Below are 26,959 nucleotides of genomic sequence, written 5' to 3' on the forward strand. Positions count from 1 at the left end.
TTGTAGACCATATTACAAAGTCCTGATTATTATCAGAAACCTCTGACCCTAATGATAGACTCTTTCTTTGCCGTGGCTGTCCTGATGAGAGTCCATGGTCCCTGCACAGTCTAGGAAGGGAAGAGCAGCAGGATGAGGAGAAGCAGCAGAGGGGGAAGAGGAGTAGAAATATGTCATCTTTGGGTCAGAGTCTCCATCTTGGAGCAATAGCACTGTGGACATGACAAGCAGGGACGGTCCTGGGTCTTTGTGACCTCAAGGTATTCCCTATAGAGACCATTTGCTAACCTTCCTGAGAGTCTTAGAACATCTACCTTCTCAGCTAGATGTGGAAAGGAAAGATCCAAGGACACTAGCTCACACGGACTCCAGCTGTGTGGATCCAGGCTTCTAAACAAGAGCCAGTGTCTTAATTTGAGAATTAAAACCAATTCCTTTTAGCTGAGTGCCTGCTGTGTGTCTAGCACTGTGCTAGAGGCTATGGGGAAAACAAGAGCAGACTAAGACAACTCTGCCTTCGGAGAGCTCACAGCCTGACTGAAGAAGCAAGAAATACATGTATCAAATAATTAGAAACTAATATAAGCCTGTATCAGAAGAGTGACATCTTGGATATAACCTAGTGCCCACAACATCTGGGTGGTCAGTAAGGGGTGGGATCAAGTTAAGGGGAGATCTACGGAAGAAGTCAGGGCTTACAGTGGCCCTTCAGTGGCAGTGAAGTGGGGATCCACACAGGATATGCCACAAGGATATACATACAGAGAGCAGTGAATGAGGTGGGTGTGGCAATCTGTGAATGATAAGGCTGACTGGAGGAGAAAAGGCGGTCTTGGTAGGAGGACATGGTTGGTCACTGCCGACCAGTTTCTTTTGAAAAGATTTACTCTCTGGTGTCATGTATCCAGAAAGACAAATGGAGAATCAGAGGCTCCTTGTTGAGCACCAAGTCAAAGACAACAGAACCAGATGGCTCTGGAAAGCATGTCATACTCTAGGCATAGACAGCAACCTTTCAGCTCCATGACACAAACGGGGCTGAGCATTATTCACAAGTACCACGTGTGTCTTGGACAGGTCTGTCAGCATTGACATAGAGGAGAAGAAAGAGTAAGAGAAGAAAGAGCAAGGAAGTGGGTAGAGAGAGTGGACAGGAAGAGCATCGTGGTAGGGAGCAGACATGTACCTCCAGTCTAACCCAGGGAATCCTGTGCCATAAGCCGTCTTCCCTCAACCCCCCATTTCCACCTCTAGATCATGATAGAGATTAAAAAATGCCCCTGCCCACCGAAGAGGGGCAGATTCCAGATCTGAGCTCCTTTCTTCCCAGGCAGACTATGATACATTGCTCAAGTGCCATCTCTCCCACCTCTAGGCTTTATGCCGGTTGGTGTGTTTATGTTCATTACCAGGCCCATTCAGACCTACTTCTTCCTTAGCCTGCAGGTTTATGTCAATTTCTGAGATTATTCTTTCCTGTGTCCGATTTACTTTATAAGCCAGTTGCTCACTTCCTGCTGCTTGTTTGTAGCTGCTCCCTCTAAATGTTTAACAATGTTTACTCGCTGCTCCATCCAAGCAATTGATGACCAGCGTGTAGTGAACTCTCAACTATTCAGAGGCTGATGTAACCACCCCGTGAAGGAAACAGATTTCTTGCAAACTTTTCCACTTTCTTCTCCTCCACCTTTTTCCCACTCCCTGTTTTCTGGCCACTTCTCTGCTTGGGAATCCCTCATCCAAGATGGGAAGGAGGCAAAGATGATGAAAACTGTAGCTTATCCTTCTGTCAATTTGACAGCAACTGTGGGTTTCCAAAATAATTTTTTAAGAGTAAAAAGAAACTAGCGATTAAAACAGTATTTGTCTATTCCATGAGAATCTCCATCATCCACGTTCTGTTCTCCCCAGTTAAACTGAGTATTTGGAGCTTTTTTAAAAAATGTATTAAGATCAATATTTCACAGTTTCCTGGAATTTTATCCATGCTTTGAATCCTCAGCTCCACCCCTCCATGAAGACTCTTCAGACTATTCCAGTTCTCCTCGTTGTCTAGCTCCAGATTCTATCACACTGAGCAACTTCTGCTGGGTGTAGCATGTCCCAAAGGACACAATTTAAAGTCAAAAGATTTGTTTTTAATTCATTGATCAGAGTCTGCACACTCACCCAGAAGTGTATGCTCCTGAACACCCAAAGAACCCCATACCTTTCACCTATAGCTGCTACTTACACCAAGCATCACATCATGGACATACCAATTTTTTTTTGAGTGTCAAGAGTCAATTGTTTATTTGTGTATTTGTTACAGAGTTCAAACTCCACAGCTGAAAGTGAGCCAGTCTTTATTTGCATAACATTTATCTTGGAACAAAGTTTAGAAATAGAAACTTGAACATACCAATTTTATCAGAGGTCTTTTTGCTATTGGTAACCTCAAGCCTGGAGGTCCTCATTTACAGAGTAATTTTTCCTGACAATAACAGATTCTCTCTACCTTGCTGGGATCTACAGGAAGTTGGAGGAACACTGTCTGGCTTTGGTCTTTGATCCCCTGAAGTTACAGTGTCACAATTTGGGAATGTCTTCTCTTCAGCCACCAGGGCTTGATTTAGTGGCATGGGCTTTAAGATTACTGGTTGTCTTTAGCCTTTCAAACAAATATTTCTGCAGTCTCTACTGCTCATTTGGAACTGAACACATACTCCTACTTACCAATTTATAGAAGTCTGATATACCCAACCAGATTCCAGGAAAAATACCCTTTACTTCTCTGTACCACCCCTCATTGTGCCTCAGACGGAACTGGCATAATTTAAGGGCCAAGCTCCAGAGTCACATTGTCTGAGTTTGAATCTTGGCTCTGCACCTAAAGCTGAGTAACCTTAGGTATGTTCTTTAAACTCTGTGTGACTCAGCTTCTTCATTTGGGGAGAATATTACCTCACGAGGTTGTTGTGGGGGTTAAATGAGTAAATATATGTAAAGTGCTGTATGCCTGGTGTACAGTAAGCATTTCACAACTAGCTATTCATAAGGAGAAGAATTAACCAAAAAACTGGTGACCCCAGTTCCTGAATCATTAACATTTGATGGGCTCTATGCTCCAAGCCTTAATCCTGCCCTTTTATGTGTTTTTCATTTTCTTGTACCTAGGTCCCCACTCTGATGATGGACACCCAGTTCTCTGAGTTCACACCGGACATTACTCCCATCATGCTTGCTGCCCACACCAACAACTACGAAATCATCAAATTGCTCGTCCAAAAACGGGTCACTATCCCCCGGCCCCACCAGATCCGCTGCAACTGTGTGGAGTGTGTGTCCAGTTCAGAGGTAGACAGCCTGCGCCACTCCCGCTCCCGGTTGAACATCTATAAAGCGCTGGCAAGCCCCTCACTCATCGCCTTATCAAGCGAGGACCCCATCCTAACTGCCTTCCGCCTGGGCTGGGAGCTCAAGGAGCTCAGCAAGATGGAGAATGAGTTCAAGGCTGAGTATGAGGAGCTCTCCCAGCAGTGCAAGCTCTTTGCCAAAGACCTGCTGGACCAGGCTCGGAGCTCCCGGGAACTGGAGATCATCCTCAACCATCGAGATGACCACAGTGAAGAGCTTGACCCTCAAAAGTACCATGACCTAGCCAAGCTGAAGGTGGCCATCAAATACCATCAGAAAGAGGTAAGCTGAGTTCTTCTCTGCTTTGGGGGAAGCTTAAGGCCTCCAGAGTCCAGAGCAGGAGACCAAGAGTCAGCATTTTCCTACCACTTAGCTCTCCACCAAACAAATGGTTAGACAGGCTTCAAAAACAGTGAGGCCCATATTTATCCAAGGCACATACAACCTCTGCGTATTTTCTTTATGGCCAGATAAGTAGGGAAAAATCTGATTCTATGATGGGAAAGCACTCATTCATTGAACAAATGCTTATTTAGCACTGTTTTAGGGGTCTGGGATACAGAAAACAAGTATAACCCTGCCTTCACGGAGCTTACAAGCTAGTGGTGGACAGTAAGTAAATGATCACATTAGTGAATATATAATTACAAACTAACATAAGGGCTCTGAGGAAGAACTTCTGAGAACACATAAAAAGGATCCTACCCTATATACTGGGGCCATGACAATAGTGATCACAAAGGGCTTGCTGTCTGGATGTTGATAGTTGTTGACAGAACTAAGTCCTTGGTAGCCCCTCAGCAAGAAAGCTGAGACGTACATTTGAAAGATAGAGTCACACAGAGGGTGTGTGGTTCTGCAGAAGGCTGAGTCCCCTGCATTGGCAGGCAGATTCTCAACCACTGTGCCACCAGGGAAGCCCTGTTCTATGCCATCTTATCAAACAATTTGGGGGAGCCTTCTAGCAGGCCTCATTTAGCTCTTTAAGGAGGAAGCATGGTAGAAAGAGCAGGGACTTTGGAGCCAGAGCAACTGAGGATGGAATAGCCTTCAGCTGTACGACCTGAAGAAAGTCCCTCAAATTTCAGGACATTAGTCTTCTCATAAAATGGAGATGACAATAGTTCCTCCATTTCATAGGACTATTATGAAAATAAACGTACTTTAATGTCCATTTCCATCTCTCTTCCAATGCTACCTGGAGTCAGATTCAAATGGGTTGAACTGAGAAGTGCTTGCTGTGTGAAGGGCAATGAGCAGCGCCATCCTTTCATGGGTCCAGGCTCTGAGGCAAATCACATGTGTGCTCACCTGGTCCCTTTCTCTCAGACAAGAAAAAAAAACGCTATCCCTCTGAAATGAGGCAGAAATGAGTACTGGGGCAACCTTGAAGGGGATAAAATATGACAAAAGAGCAACATGGAGATTTAACGGCTCCATGGGGGAGACAGTAAATGGATAGACCCACCCCTGAGTCTCCTTATCCTAGTTTTTGCAACTACTTGCTTTAAGTAATCTCATTAAGTCTGAAGTTATTCAACCTCACTTTTCTCTTCTGAAAGATAGGGATAGTAGGAGTACTTACCTCCCTAGAGAAATACAAAGTTTAAACAAAACAGGTTATATACTCATGCATAGCACAAGATTCAGCATATATTAGGCATTCAATAAATATTACCTGCTATTATTATTCATTTTTATTGTTACACACAGGGGACCCAGGGTATATATGATCTGATTCTGTGTACTAAAATTGTAGGTAATAGATACACCAATGGCCATCCCCTCCCTTACCCCTTCCTCTCTCTTGCCACCCTACTGTTGATATGTAGTAGCAGTTGTGTTAAGTTGTCTGCTATAAGGTCTAATTGACTTTTCTTCAGTTTTATATATGTGTATATTTCAATTAATGATGTACATTATGATTTCAGTGTGGCTTTCACTTTACATAAATTGTTATAATAGTGTAAGAAAAAAAATCACAAGTATGTTTAGAATATGAATTGCTTCCAGATGACAAAATGGTTAATGGGAATAGAAGTGTTAAAAATGGATATTGCAGAATATAACTAAAGTTTGCATTCCTTACCTCACTGGATAGCAGATAAACTCCATAATTGAAGGCCCTCATCCCCCTGAAAACTGACAAAGTATTTACTTTCAAACAGTTTCATTACAATATTTCATCAATTTTGCATTGGTAGACCATCTCCCAGTTACTTTATCTCTTGATCCCTTCTGCTCCTATAATCATCATGTGCCAGTTTCAGTTTCTGCTCCATTTGGAAACCACTGTGATGACTTCCTCACTGTCCTGTGGATCTGCTTAGCATATGACCATGGAGTCATCCTTGGGTTCTACATTCACTGCCCTCCAGCCCTCATTAAGCTTCTCATCATTTTTTCCCTCATGTTTTAGTCCTTTTACTTTTCTAAAACTTTGTCCTCCATGTCCCTTATTTCATAATTTCTCTTATTACAGAATATCTCCATGTTTCTATACATTCATATGATATATTTCTTATCTATCAATCATTAGACCAACCTGAATGTGGCAAAGGTTGATATTTCCTTTTGCTCTCTCAATTAAACATCAGAGATTCCAAAGTTGGTCTCAGAGTCTATTTGCTGTGTACATTAAAGTGGAAAGGATCATTTGTTTTATTGTGGTAAACTATACATAACACAAAATTTACCATTTTAACCATTTTTAAAATATACAGTTCAGTGCCATTAAGTACATTCATGTTGTTGTGCAATCATGACCACTAGGAGTCATTTTTTGAAGACGGGCAAGTTTTGGGGTGTCTACTTTTTCTTTCAATAGTGAGCCCATACAATTAGAGTTTCATATTTTACAGACCACATTATTTTCAATCCATAACACTGGCAAAGTAGCATCTTTTAGCTATTAAAATTATGGATATTCAGCAGTAACACAAAGGTAATCCAAAAAGCACTGTATTTATGCAGAGATCAACAATTTTAGGTCTGGTGGTACTCACTCATCATTGTGAATCAAATCAATGAGAACTTTGGAATTTGATAGACTGAACTGTTTCAGTCAGACCACATCAAACTTCAACTCCAGGTTTGCAGCAAATGCAGCAAGGATAATGAGTGACTGTCAACTTCAATGTCAATGATTTCATGAAAAATAATATACCCTCATAGAGTCACATAAACTCAAATATGGCCCAAAGTTTAGTCCCATGGCCAGAGACTTCAGAATTATTTTAGAATTTACATATTTAGCTCAACATTTCCTAAGACAAGTTATCTCTTTTTGTTGTTGTTGTTTTTTGGGTTTTTTGTTGGTGGTGGTGACTATTAATATACTTTATTATTTTTTTAACATCTTTATTGGAGTATAATTGCTTTACAATGGTGTGTTAGTTTCTGCTTTATAACAAAGTGAATCAGCTATACATATACCTATATCACCAAATCTCCTCCCTCTTGTGTCTCCCTCCCACCCTCCTTAACCCACCCCTCTAGGTGGTCACAAAGCACCGAGCTGGTCTCCCTGTGCTATGCGGCTGCTTCCCACTAGCTATCTGTTTTACATTTGGTAGTATATATAAGTCCATGCCACTCTAACTTCGTCCCACCTTACCCTTCCCCCTCCCCATGTCCTCAAGTCCATTCTCTATGTCTGCATCTTTATACCTGTCCTGCCCTTAGGTTCTTCAGAACTTTTTTTTTTTTTTAGATTCCATATATATGTGTTGGCATACGGTATTTATTTTTCTCTTTCTGACTTACTTCACTCTGGATGACAGTCTCTAGGAACAGTATGGAGGTTCCTTATGAAACTAAAAATAGAACTACCATATAACCCAGCAATCCCACTACTGGGCATATACCCTGAGAAAACCATAATTCAAAAGGAGTCCTGTACCACAATGTTCATTAGCTCTATTTATTTATTTATTTTTATTTTTTATTTTTTATTTTTTTGCGGTACTCGGGCCTCTCACTGTTGTGGCCTCTCCCGCTGCGGAGCACAGGCTCCGGACGCGCAGGCTCAGCGGCCATGGCTCACGGGCCCAGCCGCTCCGCAGCACGTGGGATCTTCCCGGACCGGGGCACGAACCCGTGTCCCCTGCATCGGCAGGCAGACTCTCAACCACTGCACCACCAGGGAAGCCCCATTAGCTCTATTTACAATAGCCAGGATATGGAAGCAACCTAAGTGTCCATTGACAGATGAATGGATAAAGAAGATGTGGTACATATATACATTGGAATATTACCCAGCCATAAAAAGAAAATAAGTTGAGTTATTTGTAGTGAGGTGGATGGACCTAGACAAGTTATCTTAACAATGACCACAGATAAATTTTAGTTTAGTTTCTCTTCTAAATTGTAACTTCATTTCCACTAAAGAACTCTGTAATCCTTCCCAACCTGTGAATTATAGATTTTAAAAATCTCCATTGAGTCTCAAATGAGTATAGTCTCTAATTTTCTCTATTCAAACCCACATGTCAAGTTTAAGACTGAATACTCTCACCTTGAACAAATCAGCAATGTCCTTATTTTAGGGGTGTTTTTGTCATTTCAAGTTTAGTGTGTTTGGATAAGAAGCAGAGTCCTGTGAGTTACTGAGGTTCTAATAATTCAGGTATCTCTGAGCACTTCATTCTCAGAAGCTCTTGATCTAAGGAAGCAGACTGATAAGTTTTTTCAATAAATATCCATAACCTAGCCATTAAAAAAGTGAAACATACACACAGTGCTTAAGGCCACAAGCATAAAAAAGGTCACGATCATTGATCATTAATTCTCATCATACAAACTCCTTTTGTAGAATGTGATGGACACAAATAAACAAATGAAAACTGACTTTATCCTTCTATTATATCTATAGCAAATGAACTCAGCTTTGCTATGTTAGATAAAATTCCTCAGATTCCTTGAAGGCATATACTTTATGTGTGCTTACTCATCAAGAAGAAAAATATATTCACATCTTAAGTGAGTCACACTCCAGGGTCTGGTGGAACACATTCAATTTGAGGGTTGCATGTTACGAGCTCCTAAAAAATTGGAGACACTTTCTTAAAGGTGTCTAGATGACCTTTTCTAGATGACCTTCAGGCCCTTAAGAAAGCTAGACAAGAATTATCTCCCAGGACCAGAATTATTCAAAGGAGAAACAACCTGTAGATGGGAGTGGGACAACTAAGCTAAAACAGAAATTTTGTCTTCTTTTTCATACTTGATTACATGCTTGATTCCAGTTGGACCATGGGGGTCTATCTTCAAGAATAGATAGGTTTCTTCTTAGTGTCTATACTCAGAGCAGGAAAAAGGAGATACACCACTTCTCCACTTTCTAATGTCATGCCTGCTGACACCCTGTTCAGTCTTCTTTCAAAGCTTGCTGTGATTCCAACAGGGCAGAAATTCCCAGTAGAAATCAAAATTTTCTCAACAGGTGGAGGTATTATAAGGGAGGAACATTAGAGACTCCTTCATCAGGTGAAAGTACCCAAAGATAAGCCTGCTCACATCAAAAGTTGCAAACAGACAATATGTCTCTACGTCTCTTAAACCTTGAGCTAAAAAGCTTTATTCAAAAAAAAAAAAAAACCAAAATATTTTTCTCTATAAAATGAGCTGCAACACAATTGATTTTCCAAAATTGGAAGTTAGGAGTTGCCAATATTAAAAATTTAGAAGATAATGGTTTCAAGAAAAGCCAATGTTTCCTCAAGTTTAAGAATAAAACTATTTAAAAATGATCAGTATTGCCAGAATTTGTTATCACCTAGAGGCGTGTGTATTTGTGTTTTCAACAACAGATTTTGTTAATGGCATCTTTGATTAAAGGAATCTGAAACACTGAAGTTGTGTTTCCTACCTGTGACTCCCTTGTCTACTTTACATGAATGCTTGTGTTAAACTAAAAAATACCTCTTGAGATGCTTTCAGCATTTTACTAGGGTCTTTAAGATGAAATTGTGACAAGGGGTAAAGAGTTCAGTGGTTTTCCTTACCTTGCTAAAATGAAGTTTCATTCTTCAGGGGTATAAATGGAGATCACCTACAAAGACTCTTTATTACCCTGAAGAGATGTGACACTTGAGACCGATGGATAGTCAATACAAATACAGACCGATGGATCTGTCAATACAAATAGCTCCCAAATAACTTCAGGAACTAAAGTTTATTTTTTCTTTTTTTTTTAAGGTTTTTTGGTTGGTTGGTTGGTTGGTTGGTTGGTTTGTGAGCTAAGGATTACAAAGTCAGAAGAAAAACAAGTTTTAAATGAGGGGTAGGGTCCTTGAAAAAAATAAGACATATACCCTAGGCAAAATGGCTAAATACCACTAGTCTATTAAGATATGGCTGTCAATACACGAACACAATAGTCATCTTTGATATAAAAAATAAATCTAGCTGGATAATAGTGGGTTAATAATGTGCAGAGTTACATAACTTCCTCAGGAACAAAATCTTAGCCTTAAATGGAATATAATTCACTATTTCTTGAAAGGTGGCTTTTTCATTGTTGTTTTTTCCTCATTACTATTCCTAGAAGAACTGAGTAGACTCCCAAGTAGAATTTAACTTGGTGGGGAAAAAAAAGCTCAAAAGAATGAAACAAAAACTGATTCCAACTATAAGTTTGACATCGAGTGAAATAAGGAAGCTCTAATCCCTTAGAAAACAGGTACAAAAGTACTGGATAATCTTTACATGTCACATAGACTTTCAGGTATTTTCATATAGACATTTTTCAGCTATTCCTAAAAAGTTCTGATTTCATGTATTCTTTCCCATTGTCAGATATATCAACCAAAGTCTTTGAAAACTATATCATTTTGTGTGTTCCTTATTACCATTGAAGGTAGGCAAAAAAGTTATAACTATCATTTGACAAACAGGAAAGAACTATATTTCAGAGATGTGTTAGGACTATCTATCTGACAAAGCCAGAAGAACTTCAGATTCCTGGTATAATACTTTCTCTGAGTATATTCCACCTTCTGTTGAGAGGGGTTCTTTTATGCTGGTTTGGTAGCCTCCAAATTCACCACCAGGTAATTTAAGATGACCACAAGTTCTTTGATTTGTGAATGAAAGTTTATTAGTTCAAATTTGTTAAAACATGTAACAATAAAATGGTATGGACCAATAGCTAATAAGGACTATATTCAATTATAATCTAATAACTAGCAGTAATCATCATACATAAGAATGCAACTAAAATAATAAAAAATAAAAAAAGAATGTAACTTATGTAGTTACAACTTCCCACACATTTAGCCAAAGCACACAGGGATGAAGAATTAGATGCTTCCTAATTCACTGCAATCTACCAGCCTATCTCCCTTAGTTTTCACACCTTAAATTTGTCTTAGAATGGTGAGCCTATCCCCCTCTCTATCCCGCCATGCCATACATGAATTGACTTTGGTGTTGTTCTCAGGAAGATCCAGAAATGTTTGGATAAAGGACTGGAGGGGAGATGCAGGATTCCAATCAGAGGTATCCAATCAGTGGACTGCCAAGTTAGTTAATCCATCTTCCTCTAACTGGGATTTTAAGTGCATGACCTGTGTCAATTGCCAACCAATTATTTCTATCAATATTAACAACTTAGGGTTGTCTAATTTGCATATGACAAAAACAAGGCTTGGTTCATAAATGCGATTAGGAACTAACTCTATACCATGGTTTTCCACCATAAACGGCTGCATAACTGTTGACAACTTGTTACTTTTCCTCTCTCTCTCCTAAAAATACCTCCCCTGCTAGCTCTTATTCCTAAGTATGTTCTTACTTCCTGCACTTATTTCTTATCACTATTAACTTTACTTTTAATTCTGTTCTGTAAGAGCAAACATACTTAATACAACAATCCATTGCTTGGAGCAAGGTAACATCTTAACAATTCATAAACATATATAATCACACAATCAAAGCAAACATTGCAATATATTTTATCGAATCCTGAGGTGTCATTATAGTATAATCTTTCCAGGTGAACCCATCTAGCCAAAAGGCTAGATAGTTCCACATATTACACTGTTGTAGCATCTTCCCGTTTGACACCTAAGGATCATGTTCACTATTACGTGTTTTATAGGCTGGTTCGAGCTTTATCTTGTTTCAATGTCTGGAGTACTCTCACAGATTTCTTTTGATGTATTTCGATGACTTGCTTGAGTAAGTGTGGTTGATTGTGTTGTCTCATTACTACTAAAAATTTTAACAAGCTCACACTAATCTGTTGTGTAATTGTTATGAAGTCCATATTCCAGAGTTCTACTTGGAAGAATAGCTACCCTTCAGTATCCATCTTATTTGAGGTGTACCAGATCTTTCCATTTACAGTTAAATTGCTCATCAAATAGAATTCATAGCAGATTGATGTTCTCTCCTTGGATATGTTTCCTGATCCTGCACAAGTATTTATGCCTTGAGTTTCATTTTGACACAAAGTTATAGCCCAATTTCCTGAAGTCCAAATTTCTAGTGGAGAGTGTATATCTTCCCTGTTTCTAAACCTTTAATTAAAGCATAGATTCTATCCTTTAACTTTTATCCAGTTACTCTGTTATTCTTCTTCTTGGTTGCTACATATATAGATTTCCTTATTTAACTCTAATCACTATTTTTCCTTATAAAACTTTTCCTATTGGAATGGTGGGATAAATGGTTACTTCTTGTTTTCCCACTGCTCTATTTAGGTTAATTGGCATAGTTCCTTTGCACTGCATCTATTATTTACCACTTTGGACACAGTGTATAGAGTGGCCTACCTTGGGCAAGTAAGGCTCAGTTTGTCCAGTTATTGCAGCAGTAAAGTCCCTCAATCTGCTGTCTGGTATGGCTTGTAATTATCCACAGTAGTTGCTTGTAATATAACTTTTATTTCTCCTCTTTGTGTCTTTCTTCACCCCTCTAAGTCTCCTGGATCCTCACCTACTCTATCAATCTTCCCAGTCTACTGTGAAACTTTCTCATACTAATATTTTTCAGTAGCTCCATAAGTTCTTCTGATTTTCAAAATGGTCTCTAAAAATACAACAAACTAGTGAATATAAAAAAACAGAAGCAGACTCACAGATATAGAGTGGTTACCAGTGGGGAGATGGGAGAGGGAAGGGGCAAGATAGGGGTAGAAGAGTAAGAGGTACAAACCATTAGGTGTAAAATAAGCTACAAGGATATATTGTACAGCACAGGGAGTATAGCCAATATTTTATAATATCTATAAATGGAGTATAACCTTTAAAAATTGGGAATCACTATATTGTATACCTGTAACTTATATAATATTGTACAGCAACTATATTTCAATTTAAAAAATTTTTTAAGAGTCTGTGTAAAAACACAAAGTAAAAAAAAAGAGAGAGTCTGTGTAGCTTTTCTTGATACAGCAATCATTTTTTTAACTTTTATTGAAGTATAGTTGCTTTAAAATGTTGTGTTAGTTTCTGGTGTACAGCAAACTGATTCAGTAATACACATATATTCTTTTTCATTACAGATCATTACAAGATATTGAATATACTTCTTTGTGCTATACAGTAGGACCTTGTTGATTATCAATTTTATATATAGTAGTTTGTATCTGCTAATCCCAAACTCCTAACTTATCCCTCCCCCACCCTCTTTCCCCTTTGGTAACCATAAATTTGTTTCCTATGTCTGTGAGTCTGTTTCTGTTTTGTAAATAAGTTCATTTGTATCATTTTTTTTAGATTCCACATATAAGTGATATCATATGATATTGGTCCTTCTCTGGCTTACTTCACTTAGTGTGATAATCTCTAGGTCCATCAATTTTGCTGCAAATGGCATTATCTCATTCTTTTTTATGGCTGAGTATTTCATTGTATATATATATATACATATATATATATACACACACCACATCTTCTTTATTCATTCATCTGTCGATGGACATTTAGGATGCTTCCATGCCTTGGCTATTAGCTCTTTCTTAAATTTGTTAAATAAACTTATCCTGAAATTCAGTGGCAAAACTGACTTATGTTTCTCCTGCTACTGCTCATCCAAATAAGATCTGGTTATATAGTCTATAACTTTCCCCATTTACCTTTAAAGGTAGCTAATAATCTGTGTATGCAGAGCTCACTTAGTATTAGATGCAGCATCTGTCATGTTGGTTAGCTCTGAAGCCATCTGTATTAAAAGTCTTTTTAATCCCTTTGACTATAATATGCTTTAGGACTCTATGTGAATTGGTATAATCTGGTTTCCCATGAGTGTGGATTGACTTCTACATGTCATTTCTTCACAATTTTCATATACCACTTTGTCTAATGGTATACTTTTATGTCTTTACCTAGTTGTTGCCCATATTGTAAGATGCAAAGGCCATTCTCTAGGAAGAAGGACCGTAGTGTCCACAGGCTTGTATGAAAGGTAGCTATTCTTCCAAATGGAGTAAGGGTACCCTATGGCATGCAATTAGTATGATCAGTGCATTTCCTGAACGTGTATTTGGTCCCTCTCTGTTTTGATATGGGGGTCTTCCAACTATTGCATTTCCCCCCTCTGGTAGCTGTAGAATTACTGTGGGTATAACCAGTCCACATTTTGTTTAAATTCATTATTGCTCCCATTTCTCAGTAGTAAAGATTTCTGTCAAGGTTGAAGCAGTTTCCCTTATAACAAGCCTATCAGCTATTCTTTATAAATGTAGTTATACCCAAGAAGTTGTACTTTATCCACTTCTACTTGTGGACCATCATCTCTAAGCCTATGCCATAAGTGTTTGACTTTTCCATAGGCAAATAGTCCTTGTTAGGGCTCTGTCTAGCCCTTCTAGTACTAGTACTTCTCTCCTGTTGTTATTTGGTGTAACTTGCCATTTCCATTTGAACAACAATGTTGCAGAGTAGTTGTGATATGGGTCAGCATTTGAGGCAACAGTCAGTCCTGCATTGGAACTTCTTGGCCTCAGCTTTTTCAAAGGTTTCTCCCTGGCAAGAGTTATCTGTAAAGCTTTTTGCAGTCTTATTATCTGGTAGATGGCTGCTTGTTAGAATTATTTCCCCCATTCTGCTATAGCATCCTTTGGCTGACACATTCTGTCCGAAAGGCCTAGTAAGTAGTGCGATCTTTTCAAGTAAAAGTGCCCCAATATTGTCCTGTTAATGTGAATGCATTCACTATACTGTCATCCTGAAGGATATTCCCCTTTTAGTTTCCACTCATTGTAGAACGGTGAAATTGGGTCCCAAGATGTGATAGAGTTCATCAGGTCTTCACTCTATTGTTAGGTAAGGAGTTTCTTTTCTTTGCTAGTGTTTGCTCCTATTATCAGGAATCCTAACAGGAGAACAAGTACAGGTAAAGAAAGAACCCTATTGCTAAAGTCAGAGCTTTTCGTATAAATAAATACAAAGAAGAAAAGAGACCAGCCTCTGCCAGAAGCAAATCAAATAGTGCTTGTTCTAGAATAGATTAGTAATGAAACTGCAGAACTAGGAGAAAAACTGTTATTGCTAACATTCAGAAAAATTAGAATGTATTTGACACAGAGAAATGATCAGTTTTCACAAGCTGGTGGAGGCAAATGAGGTTTTATCTATTTAAGTCATTGTTAATACTAGAGAGTACGTCTTCATATAGTTCATCTATATCTAACATAGGTTGATCTGTATCAAAGGTTAAGTCTTCGTCTTCTCTTTGTGTAAGTATCGATTCTAAGTCTGAGAGATCAGCAAGGTCTGGCAGTGAAGCTTCCTCGGAAAGAGGTGCATCTGTTTCTATCTGTTATGCTCTGTCATCTTGCTCTTCACAAGGAACTGGTTCTTGTGAAATCAACCGTAGAAGCTCTTCAGCTATTCTAGTTAACTGGGCTACACAATCAGCAAGTCCACCAACTAGTACAGAGATTGACACAGACTCCATGCCTCTGTGCTTTCCTCAGTAGATAAAATATTACTAAAAGCTGTAGTAAATGGGCTCTTGGTGACAATGGATCCTATGAGGCTGGCAATAGTTCTGTGGTTGGTTTGGGTGAGAAATCAGGTTGTTGATATGATGATGATCAAGTACAGAATGAGGCCAGTGGTCCTACAGTACTTTTTGATAAATTTGGTGAACCTCCCACAAAATTTACATGTGGTTCTCTTGTTTGTATTGGTAGTGAACTGCTATTATAATGACCATCAGACAGATTGCCACAGCCAAGAGAAAACAGAAGAGCAGATCTAATAATAGAAAAGAGAAATATAGAGTTAGTATCCTTGAGCCTTTCTTCATCATACAGTTTCTGGCTATAGGATAACGTTGAAAATGTACCCCTAGCTATTGCTCCTCATTTTTTGATGGCCTTATGAGGCTCTACTACTCATAGTCCCCTTTACACTTCTCATGGTCTTTACCTCTTCTTATGGGATTTGAGAACAAAGTGAGCATAGGTAGTTTGTCTATCTTTCTTGAACATCTCTATTGAGGAGGATACATACACTCAGAGTCTTTCAATTAATCTTGTTTTATTAGTACCTTTGCCTCATTGCCATTTATATCTGGTGCTGCTAAGTTCTTTCTGTGTTTTTAATAATTCATTCATTAAAGTTTCCGATTGCCCCTGCAGTCTGGGGAATTTATGGTAAATGAAAGTCCCACATTCTCTGTCTTTTCCCAAATTTTATATAACTTCTGTTATAAAGTTAGTTCTTTGGTCATTTCCTATCACTGCCAATATTCCATATCTAGCAGCTATTTCTCCTAAATTTGTCTAAAGCCATGGTCATACTATTCTCATCTGTATGCCTGTGTGCTCTACAAGCCCTATTCCTAAGTTTATACCTCTTTAAGGTAATATTCCTTGCTTAAAAATCTAGAGAATGGCTCAATATAATCTACCTATCACATTTGTCTGGTTTACCATCCCCCGTTCCCCTTAAAAATGAGTTTGTTGAGGCTTCAAGTTTTTAGTAATTCAACATAGCTGATATTGCTTACTCGTTTCTTTGATTCATAGGTTTTTTTGTCCACTCTTTCTCCTCTGCTTACCTAGAATATTCATGTCCACACGCCCTGAGCTTTCACATGCCCAATCTGCAACCTTAAATTGAACTGACATGGGACCTGAGTTGAGACTTGGGAGTTCCCAAGACTGCAGAGTCTGTATTAGTTTTGGCGGGGGTCAGATTGTCTCCCCTCTTATTCTAAATAGATTATTCTGTCTTTCCATTCTGATGAGCTGGTACATGTCCTACATGAATTGCTAAATTCCTTTTATTGATTTCTTTTCATATCTCCCTTCACCAGATTGTTTTCTCCTGCAGTAGGACAGTCTATAATTTTCAATTTATTAGAACATATATCTCCAGTCCACAGCTGATTAGTGCAGCTATGTTCTTTTGGCCAGTTGTTTTCTTGGGCATATATACACATTAAATTTCTAGCTACCAGCCCTGCAAATTGAGCTGGTTTCCTCTCTCCAGCCTCAGTCAAGTTTTTCCCAGTGGAGAGTATTAGGAATCAACCATCCACCTCCCTCTTTTAGGATACTGCCAAATCTACCTTTGCCCTGTTTCCAGCAGTTCTGACCAGAGTGGGGCCCAGCAAGCCACAGGCTTTACCACAGCGACTTGTACTTCTTAGGCCTTTATTGGAGTAGAGCAAATCATCCGCCAGATGGTCTGTGATTTTCACATGGAGCTTGCTAGTTTCCACAGGGTATGGTTTGACCCACTCAGTTATATACTATCTTCACCTAGCATAAGTCCTATCAGAACCTCACTTTTTTTTTTGCCCAAAATCCTGACAGTAGACATGGGGTTTATCCTGATGATAAGGGTCCTAACCGTAATAACCAGAAAGCATAATTTTGGTTGGAGGCAACTTCCACCTGAAATATGCGAGAATCGGTACTAGATGCATGGCAGTTTATTAACTCACAGGATCTCTGCTTTTTGATTAGAGAAAAAGCAATCTAGTGGAAGGAAATAATGGTAAAAAATCATGAGAGGAATTTGGCATTAATGTAGAGCATGAATCAGCTCATCAGAAGAAAGACACAGAAGTAAGGTGTGTGTGAAATAGTAGTAGAGGGCACCATCAAACTTTTCAAAGGAAGCAATAAACTACTACAGTGCCAGTAGCCCAAGGGCACAAGAGGGTAATAGGAACATACTCACACAAAACCTATTTAACTTTCGGCTTCCCTTTCACCCAGTTTCTTTTCTCAGCTTCTCTACCTCCCTCTAGGACTCTGTTATTAATCTTCTTTGTCAATACACCTCCATTTATTCACCTATGTGTTTCATTCTATTTCATTCTCTCTGTATCTCCATCTTCCACTACCCCTTCCCATCATCTTTTCTTCCATCTCTCCCTAAGCTGGCCAAAATTTAGAAACAAATTATAGTCCATTAATCAAATAGATGTATTTACAGAGTTTTACATGACACAATCTAAATGTAAAAAGCAGAGAGGTAGAACACTTCATATGTTGCTATCTTATAAAGACAAATGTAGTTATCTATTATTTATGCAACCCTTGGTTTATTTTTTCTATCTCTTGGTCACCTTTGATGGGAAAAAATATATTCCTGACCTAGCCTTAACCCTGTTGACCACTGTGTTAGCTAATCCACAATTCCTATCTTCAAAGCATCTTGGAACCTAGGAGCTGGGGATGGGGCGAGGGCAGGGAGGGTGTTGAGAAATTAGCAAGTACTGCAGTGCTAGGAAATAGTAAGTGTATAGCATCAGCTTATTCCAGTTATGATAATTTCCAAAGCAACCAAACCCTGAACCTAAGGTGTTTGCCTAAAGGTGTATTTTGGATAGTTTGCACCTAGCCCCAACTCACCTTAAGGACCCTTTTATTAGCTGTTCCTTCTGCCTAGAATCCCTCTCCCCCAGAAAAAAAAAATGGCTTCTTGTCATTCTGGTCTCAGCTTAAATATCATCTCCTCAGATTTCAGACCCTCCAACCTTAAAGCCTCTTAATCATCCCTTTCTCGTTTTGCATACAGCGCATTTTTACATTATAGCACCTATAATCACCTCATATTTTCTTGTTTATTCATCTGTTTTTCTGTCTGTCACCCCACCCCACATACATATAGACTAAAATGAAGTTCCATGAGATTAGGAAGCTTGTCCGTTTTGTTTTCTGCTGTATACCCAAGGCATAGAAGAAAGGCTGCCGCAGAGTAGGTAACCGGTAAGTACTGTTAAAGAAAGAAAGGAAGGGAAGAAGGGAGGGAGGAACAACTTTTAACTCTTTCATTCAGTAAATATTATCAAGTGTCAAATATTCATGGATAGCAGGGGGTACAAAGATAAAACAATTCATCAAAACACATGGTTAATAAAATGAGCAGGCAATGCACAGAGAAAATATTCACAAAAAATATCTCTGACAAAGAACTTGTAACCAGAATATATAAAGAGCTACTACAACTCAATAATAAAAAGACAAACAAACCAATTAAAAATGGGCAAAAGAGTTGAACAAACATTTCACAAAGGAAGAAAAATAAGTAGCTAATAAGCACATGAAAACATATTCAATATCATTAGTCATCAGGGAAATGCAAATTAACATCACAATGAGATACCACAATATACTCACTAGACTGGTTAAAATTAGACTGACAACATCAAAGGTTGACAAAGATGTAGAGGAACCAAAATTCTCACACATGCTTATGGGAGTATAAAATGGTACAACCTCTTTGAAAACGTCTAGCAGTTTCTTATAAAACCAGGCAAGCACCTATCCAGTTCTGGCAATTCTACTCCGAGGCATTTACCCAAGAGAAATGAAAGTTCACAGAAAGGTTTTTATAAGAATGGTTATAGCATCTTCATGCGTAATAGCCAAAAAAAGTGGAAAGAGCCCAGATGTCAATCAAAAGGAGAATGGATAAACAAACTGTGATATATTCATACAATATGATACTAATCAGCAATAAAAAGAAAGCCACTACTGATAGGGATAACAGCATGGATGGATATCAAAAACATTGTACTTAATGAAAGAAGCCAGACACAAAAGAATATATATTGTATGATTCTATTCATATGCAATTCTAGAAAATGCAAAATGATCTATGGTGGAAAAATCAAAATAGCAATTGCATCTAGGGGAGTGGAAACTGACTAGAAGAGGCTAAGAGAACTTTCTGAGGTGATGGGTTATACAAGATTACGCATTTTTCAAAACTCACTGAATGGTACTCTTAATATTTGTGCATCCTGCTGTATGTAAATTTTACTCACCCCCAAAAGGTGACCAAGCATGATCCCTAGCCTCAAAAACTATGTATCAGATGAGGTGACATGGCCATAAGTATTCTAATAAATGTTCACATTTATTGAAGACCTATTACACTTCGGGTACTTTTATTTAATATTAGTACATTTAATCCACTTGATAACACTGTGATATTACAGATGAAAACATTGAGGAACAGAGAAATTAAATAAATTGCCCACCGCCACATGGTAAGTGAAGACACAGAATTGGAAGTCAGCCCAGGTATGATTCCTAAAGTCCTGTGCCAGAGGGCACAAATTCAGGTGCCTATAGGAGGAAAATTTGCCTTATTCAGGCCAGAGCTGACATTGCATTCTAAGCAGGAATAGAACTCAAAATGTTAATCTCATTTCCCATCCCTGGAAACTGGTTGAATTCCAAGTTGACTGTGAGTCCCAAAGCAGAGGGATGGAGAGAGCCAGCTCAGTCCCCTCAGCAATCTCCATCATCTGTGACAGGAATGTTGTGTCCATTTTACCTGCCCTTCCCCTGACCTACTGAATTGGCCCACTCATAAACTACTCACCTGTGATAGAGCCAAGATGGATGAGAGGGTCAAGGTTATGCCCATCAAACATTTACTGGACTTTCGCTTTCAAATGGGATGCGAGTGCTCCCGTCACAACTAGAAAACAACAACAAAATGATAAACTACAAAATTAATAGGTTTTAAAGATATCTGCGATCTGTGGAAACAAGGACAAGATGAACTAAAATTTCAGAGTGAAGAGTCTTTCGTAAGAATGTTGATAATCACAGACTTTTTTTCTTCACTGAGACATTTGCTAATTCTGGGCACAAGTTGAAGATGAGGTTTGGCACCAAGGCAGAGGGAGTCTACTGAGGAAAATGAGAAATCTGCATAAAGTTTGAGGTTAGCATAATGGACTGGAAATTTGAGAAGCCTGAAATGCAGGGCTAATTTTCCTCACCTGAAGTTAGCTGAGTTCTAGCCTAGCACATGCATGGAAAAGTCTGAGTGAAGTCTCCCAAGCCTCGTGGTACTTTGGAAACAAATTCTCACTACAGGGAGGGAGACTGCCACAAATACACTACTGGTCTCTCCCTCAAACGATTTTGAAGTTGAGAGGACATAGGGAGGCTAATGAGTTAATAAGCTCAAAACCATCCCCAAAGGGTATTTTAGGCAAAGTGATTCTAAAATGTATAAGGATATATAAAGGGCTTAGTATAGCCAAAACATCTTAAGGAAGAACAAAATTGGAGAACATATACTACCAGATATCAAGGCTAGCTATGCAGCTACAGTTATATGACAGCATGGTAGTGACGCAAGAACAAACAAATAAATCAGTGGAACCATGACCCTTACCTCACACTGGATATAATAATAATAATAATAATGATAATAATTTGAAATGGACCATAGACCTAAACATGAAAGGTAAAACAGTAAATCTTCTAAATCAAACCATTGGCAAATATCTTGGTGACCTTCAGTAGTTAAAGATTTCTTATTCAACACAAAAGCATTAACTATTAAAAATGATTGATAAATTGGATTTCATTAAAATTAAGAACTTCAATTTATCAAAAGGCACCTTAAGAGGGTGAAAAGGCCAACTACAGATTGGGAGAAAATATTCACAATACATATATTTAACAAAGGACTTGTATCTAATACATACATATATTTTAAACTCCTTCAAATCAATAAGAAAAAGATAAACAGTCCAATTTTTAAAAATAGAACAAAGAATCGAATAGCACTTCACAGGTGAGAACTTTCAAGTGGCCTACAAACATATGAATAGATTTTCATCATTATTGCTCATGAGGAAAATGCAAATTAAAATGACAATGAGACACACAAAACCCCACCAAAATAGCTAAAATTGAAAAAACAGAAAAAAACCTGACAATACCAAGCACTGAGAAGAACATGGAGCAACTGGAACTCTCATACATTATTGGTGAAAGTGTTAACTGGTACAACTTCCTTGGAACTGTTGGGCAGTATCTACTAAAACTAAACATACCTCTATTGAATGGCCTTGTCATTCTACTCCTAAGTATATAAAATAAAAGATTACAAATGTTCACAAAAATACATGTACGAGAATGTTGAAAGAAACCAGATGCCTAAAAGTACATACCATATAATTCCATTTATATGAAATTTAAGATCAGGCAAATGTATCTGTAGAACAAAGGTGAATGTAGTAGTTACCTCTTGTGGGGGACGGGTGATTATTGACTGGGAAGAAATGTGAGGAAGCATTCTGGGATGCTGGAAATATTCTGTCAATATAATTACGTATGTTTTTTTTTAAAGCATTCAGCTGTACCCTTAAAATTGATGTATTTCACCTTATGTATGCTATATCTCAAAAAAATTTTCTTTTTTTAATTTTGAGTTTCCTTCCTATAAAACCAGTAAGGACAGCAAGACAGTGATGAGAGTCTTGTCAGTGTTCAGCAAGCTGGTCATCACAGAATGGAAATGGAATGAGGTCTGAAGGTACAGAGAAGGGTCCTTGGCCTACTTCATGGCAGAACTAAGTAAAGCAAGAGACCCTTGTAGCTGGATGGAGTTGTAAATTGACAGAAGATGAGATAAGCCACATCTTATAAGTAGCTCAGAAAGACGGCTGGGGCAGAGGCCATGCTGTCCATCTGATAACTAGAATCTTTAACCCTGTAGACTTTTATTAATCTCACTCTTATAACATTTTTGTCAGCACAACTAATTAAAAGCCACCATTTTTCTTTTAGCAGATAGTCCTACCCTGCTATTTTGTGATGCTCATAGCTGGCAAACTGGCAATAAGTGTCTAACAGTAGGGTGGAAAAGGAGCAAAGGAATCCAAATCCTCTGGGTCTATGTTTAGAGTCGATAAGTTTCTCTGCATCAGGCAAGGTAAATTAGTTCATATCCAATGGGAAGAGAGGCAGTTATGTGGGAGAGATTAAAATGTGCCTTTGGTGACTATAGGTGCCAGCTTCCTATTTACAAACAGTAAATTTTTTAACAATGCTCCCATTTCTAATGCTGCAATACCATTTGGATACATGCATTCAACACAGATTTTTTTAAAAAACACCCCCAACAATATTGTAAAGTAATTATACTACAATAAAGATATTAAATAAATAAATAAAATAAAAACACCCCCCAGACATTACTTCTTATTGCCCTCCCCACCCCTGAGGAAACATCAAGAGGTCCTTGTTCCCAAAGGACAAATTTTATAATTTTGACATAGCAGGAGCTATCTGAGGGGCTACAATGAACAAAGCAACAGGATCCGCCCTTTAAACTCTTTTTTTTAAAGAAAAATAAAAGCTACAAATCTTTGCGTTAAAAAATAAAATTAAAAAAAACTGTGTGCAATAAGGCATTTGCCTGTTATAGGATCTGACATTTAAAATCCCCATGAACCATATTTAATTTATCAAGAAAGAAAGGAAAGAATTGTGTGGCTGAAGAGCTAAACATGGCCCCTTCTTGAAAATATATGAAAAATTCAAAACAGAAACTGAAAAAAATGGAGGGTAGGAAATGTCCTTATGGTCAATTTAGACCAGATTCTACTGAATTACTTTCTTCCTCCTCCAAAGTTGCTCACTGCTGCAGAGAGAATCACAGATTCTTCCTTACCCTTCAGAAAAACAACTTCGTCACTGGAGAAAAACAGCCACTTTTGAAAATATATCTCTTGGTTATTTTCCTAGACAGACAAATAGTTTCCTAAGTCTTTAAACATGAGGACAGCAACCCCATCTTGACTTGGTGGGACTCTGCACAGGCTTGTTCCTGAATCTCGGCTGTTATGAGAAACCCACAGGCTCCCAGAGAGCCTGAAAAGAGCTGTAATGCTTCTAGAAAGATTATTGGCTTTTAAATATTACCAGTGCAGAAGGTGAGGTCTAATATAAGGGAAATAAAAACAAAACTTAGAGGTAAAAGGAAAAGGGATTTTATTCCCGAGTCTTCCCTCAGCTTTCTGAGAGGGAAAAAAGGAACAATTTTTGTTTGTTTGTATATTTTCTTTGGGAGACACGGTAAAATGATGCTAGTGGTTGTAATAGTAGGATCTGTGTCAAACAGACCTATGTTTGAATTATAATTTTTTCACTTACTAACTAGAAGTTTGCTAAACTACTCTGCCTCAGTTTCCTCATCTGTAAAATGAAGGTAATGAAAGTTGTGAGAATTGCGTGAGTTAACACATGCAACGAGTTTAGAATGGTGCCTGGTATATAATAAGTTCTTAATAAATGCTAGCTAATATAATTGTTCTGGAGAAAATTCTGGGATCCAGGAAACAGTGTGTGGTGCATCCTGGGTACTGACTAGTGATCCCTGGAAGGTGGAGGGGGCAGCCAGGGTGAGACAATTGCAGGCATTACAGAAACTGGAAGGAAGTACCAGAGATATGTCATCTCATAGTTAGAACCAACATGACTATACACTTGGATAAAGATGTGAGGGAGCGAGACTGTCTTGTGGCTCTAATTCACACATAACCCTTTTGGAAGACATAAGACCAGTCACGTAGGGACTCCTTGAGGATTAGTGGATCTTCCTGGCCTACTTCACTCTCCCCTTTGAAGCCCTTGCTCACTCTGGCTCTGAGCTCTGGCAGGTGAAAAGTGACTACACTTCAGGCTGCCCATTGGTTATTCCTCCAACACGTTGCAAGCTGCGTGGAAAAGGCCCTCCACTTGGTATTATGGCAATGAATCTTTCAAAGCATTAACTAGCTGTTCCTTGGAAACATCCCCCATTGACCCTTGAACAACACGGGGGTTAATCCACCTATAACTTACAGGTGGCCCTCCACATCCATGGTTCCTCCACATATGCCGATTCAATCAACCACAGCCCATGTAGTTCTGTAGTGTTTATAATACTATTGAAAAAATCTGCATATAAGTGGACTGTTCAAGGACCAACCGTACCTGGAAAGTAATGGGCAAGATAATGAAGGCCATGACCCTGTGTCTAGAAAGGCCTCACCTGAACCAGACCAAATTCTCAGCTCTTTCTATATGAATCATTTGGGTAAGAAAGGAAGCATCATACAAATACCATTGTATACTTTGTATCCCCTACCATCCTAGCCTAGATTTAGTACTGAGCTTCAAGAATACCTCTCAGAAATTTGACAAGAGCAAGACAAAGCACCAGTAATGGCCTCCTCTCGGTTTCTGTGGCAAATGCCAGCTTGCCAGGAGAGACCCAGTTCATTTATTTTACCACCTGGAAAGAAGATCAGAAATCATACATTTCTTCCTTCTGCCTGATGATGTAAGAAAGGGTTTGAAGTTGGTGAGGGACTTAGCCATCCAGATATCTGAGTAAAGAACATTCCAGGCAGAAGGAATTGCCAGTGCAAAGCGCCTAAAGAGGAAATGTGCCTGGTGAGTTTGGGGAATGACAGAGGTCAGGGTGGCTGGAATGGAGGGAGGGAGAGAGAAGTAGAAGATGAAGTTGCAGATTATATCATGGGGTGCCATGTAGGCCATTATAAGGATCTAGGTTTTACTCTGAAGGAAATGCAGAGACAGTACAGGAGGAGTGACATGATCTGACTCACAGTCTAAAGGGATCACTCTGGCTGTTGTATTGAGAAGAGACTGGAGTGAGGCAAAGAGAATCCTGTTAGTAGGCTGTTGAAATAATCAAAGTGACAGGTGGATGATGGTGGCTCACAATGACAGGTTGTTAGATTTTGGATATATTCTGAAGGCAAAGCCAACAGGGAATCCTGGTGGATTGGATGTGGATTGTGGGAAAAAGAAAAGAGTCAAAGATAAACTCAAGCTCGTTTAGCCTGAGCGGTTAGAAGGACAGAGTTGCTATCTATTTCAGATGGAGAAGGCTATAGGTGGAGTAGGTTTTGGAGGGAAGAGGACCCAGTTTTAGAAATATTGAGTTTTAGATATCAGAAATCATTGTGAAGGCACTTAGATACACGTATGAGATTCTGGAGAAAGATCTGAGCTAGCTAAATAAATTTGGGATTCATTGGTAGATAGGTGTTATTTACAGCCTGTATGAAATCATCAAGGAAATCCTGTAAGGAATCCTATCAGGACAACTCCATCCAGTCCTTTGCTTGAGCAGCATGCTGGTCTGGTATTGGGAGGGCTCTTGCCAGCATGCCGTAGCATGCTGTTCAAGCAAAGGACTGGATGGAGTTGTCCTGATAGGATTCCTTACAGGATTTCCTTTTTAGTATTACCTAGAGGCAGGGGATTCTCAAGGCAGTTTTGCTCAACAAGCACAAAATCTCTCTCTCATCTCTGTGACTGATATTACCAGGTTAAATATTTCTGCTCTAAAACATATGTTTAATTAAATATAATGGCCACTCCACCTAACTACCCTTGTCAAAGTCGCCAGTGACTTCCACACTACTAAATTCAGTGGTTAATTCCCAGTTCTCATCTTGCTTGTCCTATAGGCAGCATCTGACATGACCACTCTCCAAGTCCTCTTCTTTTTGGTCTATAGTCGCTTCCTTGATGATTTCATACAGGCTGTAAATAACACCTATCTACCAATGAATCCCAAATTTATTTAGCTAGCTCAGATCTTTCTCCAGAATCTCATACGTGTATCTAAGTGCCTTCACAATGATTTCTGATATCTAAAACTCAATATTTCTAAAACTGGGTCCTCTTCCCTCCAAAACCTACTCCACCTATAGCCTTCTCCATCTGAAATAGATAGCAACTCTGTCCTTCTAACCACTCAGGCTAAACGAGCTTGAGTTTATCTTTGACTCTTTTCTTTTTCCCATAATCCACATCCAATCCACCAGGATTCCCTGTTGGCTTTGCCTTCAGAATATATCCAAAATCTAACAACCTGTCATTGTGAGCCACCATCATCCACCTGTCACTTTGATTATTTCAACAGCCTCCTAACAGGATTCTCTTTGCCTCACTCCAGTCTCTTCTCAATACAACAGCCAGAGTGATCCCTTTAGACTGTGAGTCAGATCATGTCACTCCTCCTGTACTGTCTCTGCATTTCCTTCAGAGTAAAACCTAGATCCTTATAATGGCCTACATGGCACCCCATGATATAATCTGCAACTTCATCTTCTACTTCTCTCTCCCTCCCTCCATTCCAGCCACCCTGACCTCTGTCATTCCCCAAACTCACCAGGCACATTTCCTCTTTAGGCGCTTTGCACTGGCAATTCCTTCTGCCTGGAATGTTCTTTACTCAGATATCTGGATGGCTAAATCCCTCACCAACTTCAAACCCTTTCTTACATCTCACCTTTTCAATGAGAGCTACACTTAGCA

General features: G+C 38.9%; 2 protein-coding genes across 2 annotated transcripts in view; one reads left to right on the forward strand and one right to left on the reverse strand.

The window, feature by feature from the left end:
* Positions 1–26,959, forward strand: part of TRPC5 (transient receptor potential cation channel subfamily C member 5) — a 132,417-nt gene that overhangs the window by 24,981 nt on the left and 80,477 nt on the right. Inside the window, exon 2 of the mRNA XM_060086790.1 lies at positions 3,157–3,678. Coding sequence (XP_059942773.1) covers positions 3,157–3,678 — 522 coding nt within the window. The remainder of the gene's footprint in view (positions 1–3,156; positions 3,679–26,959) is intronic.
* TRPC5OS (TRPC5 opposite strand) lies at positions 14,971–15,300 on the reverse strand. Its single transcript, XM_060086791.1, is given in 1 exon segment — positions 14,971–15,300. A coding segment is annotated over 1 exon segment (330 nt).

The sequence above is a fragment of the Mesoplodon densirostris genome, chromosome X, assembly GCF_025265405.1.
Source record: "Mesoplodon densirostris isolate mMesDen1 chromosome X, mMesDen1 primary haplotype, whole genome shotgun sequence".
In the NCBI taxonomy this organism is placed as follows: Eukaryota; Metazoa; Chordata; class Mammalia; order Artiodactyla; family Ziphiidae; genus Mesoplodon; species Mesoplodon densirostris.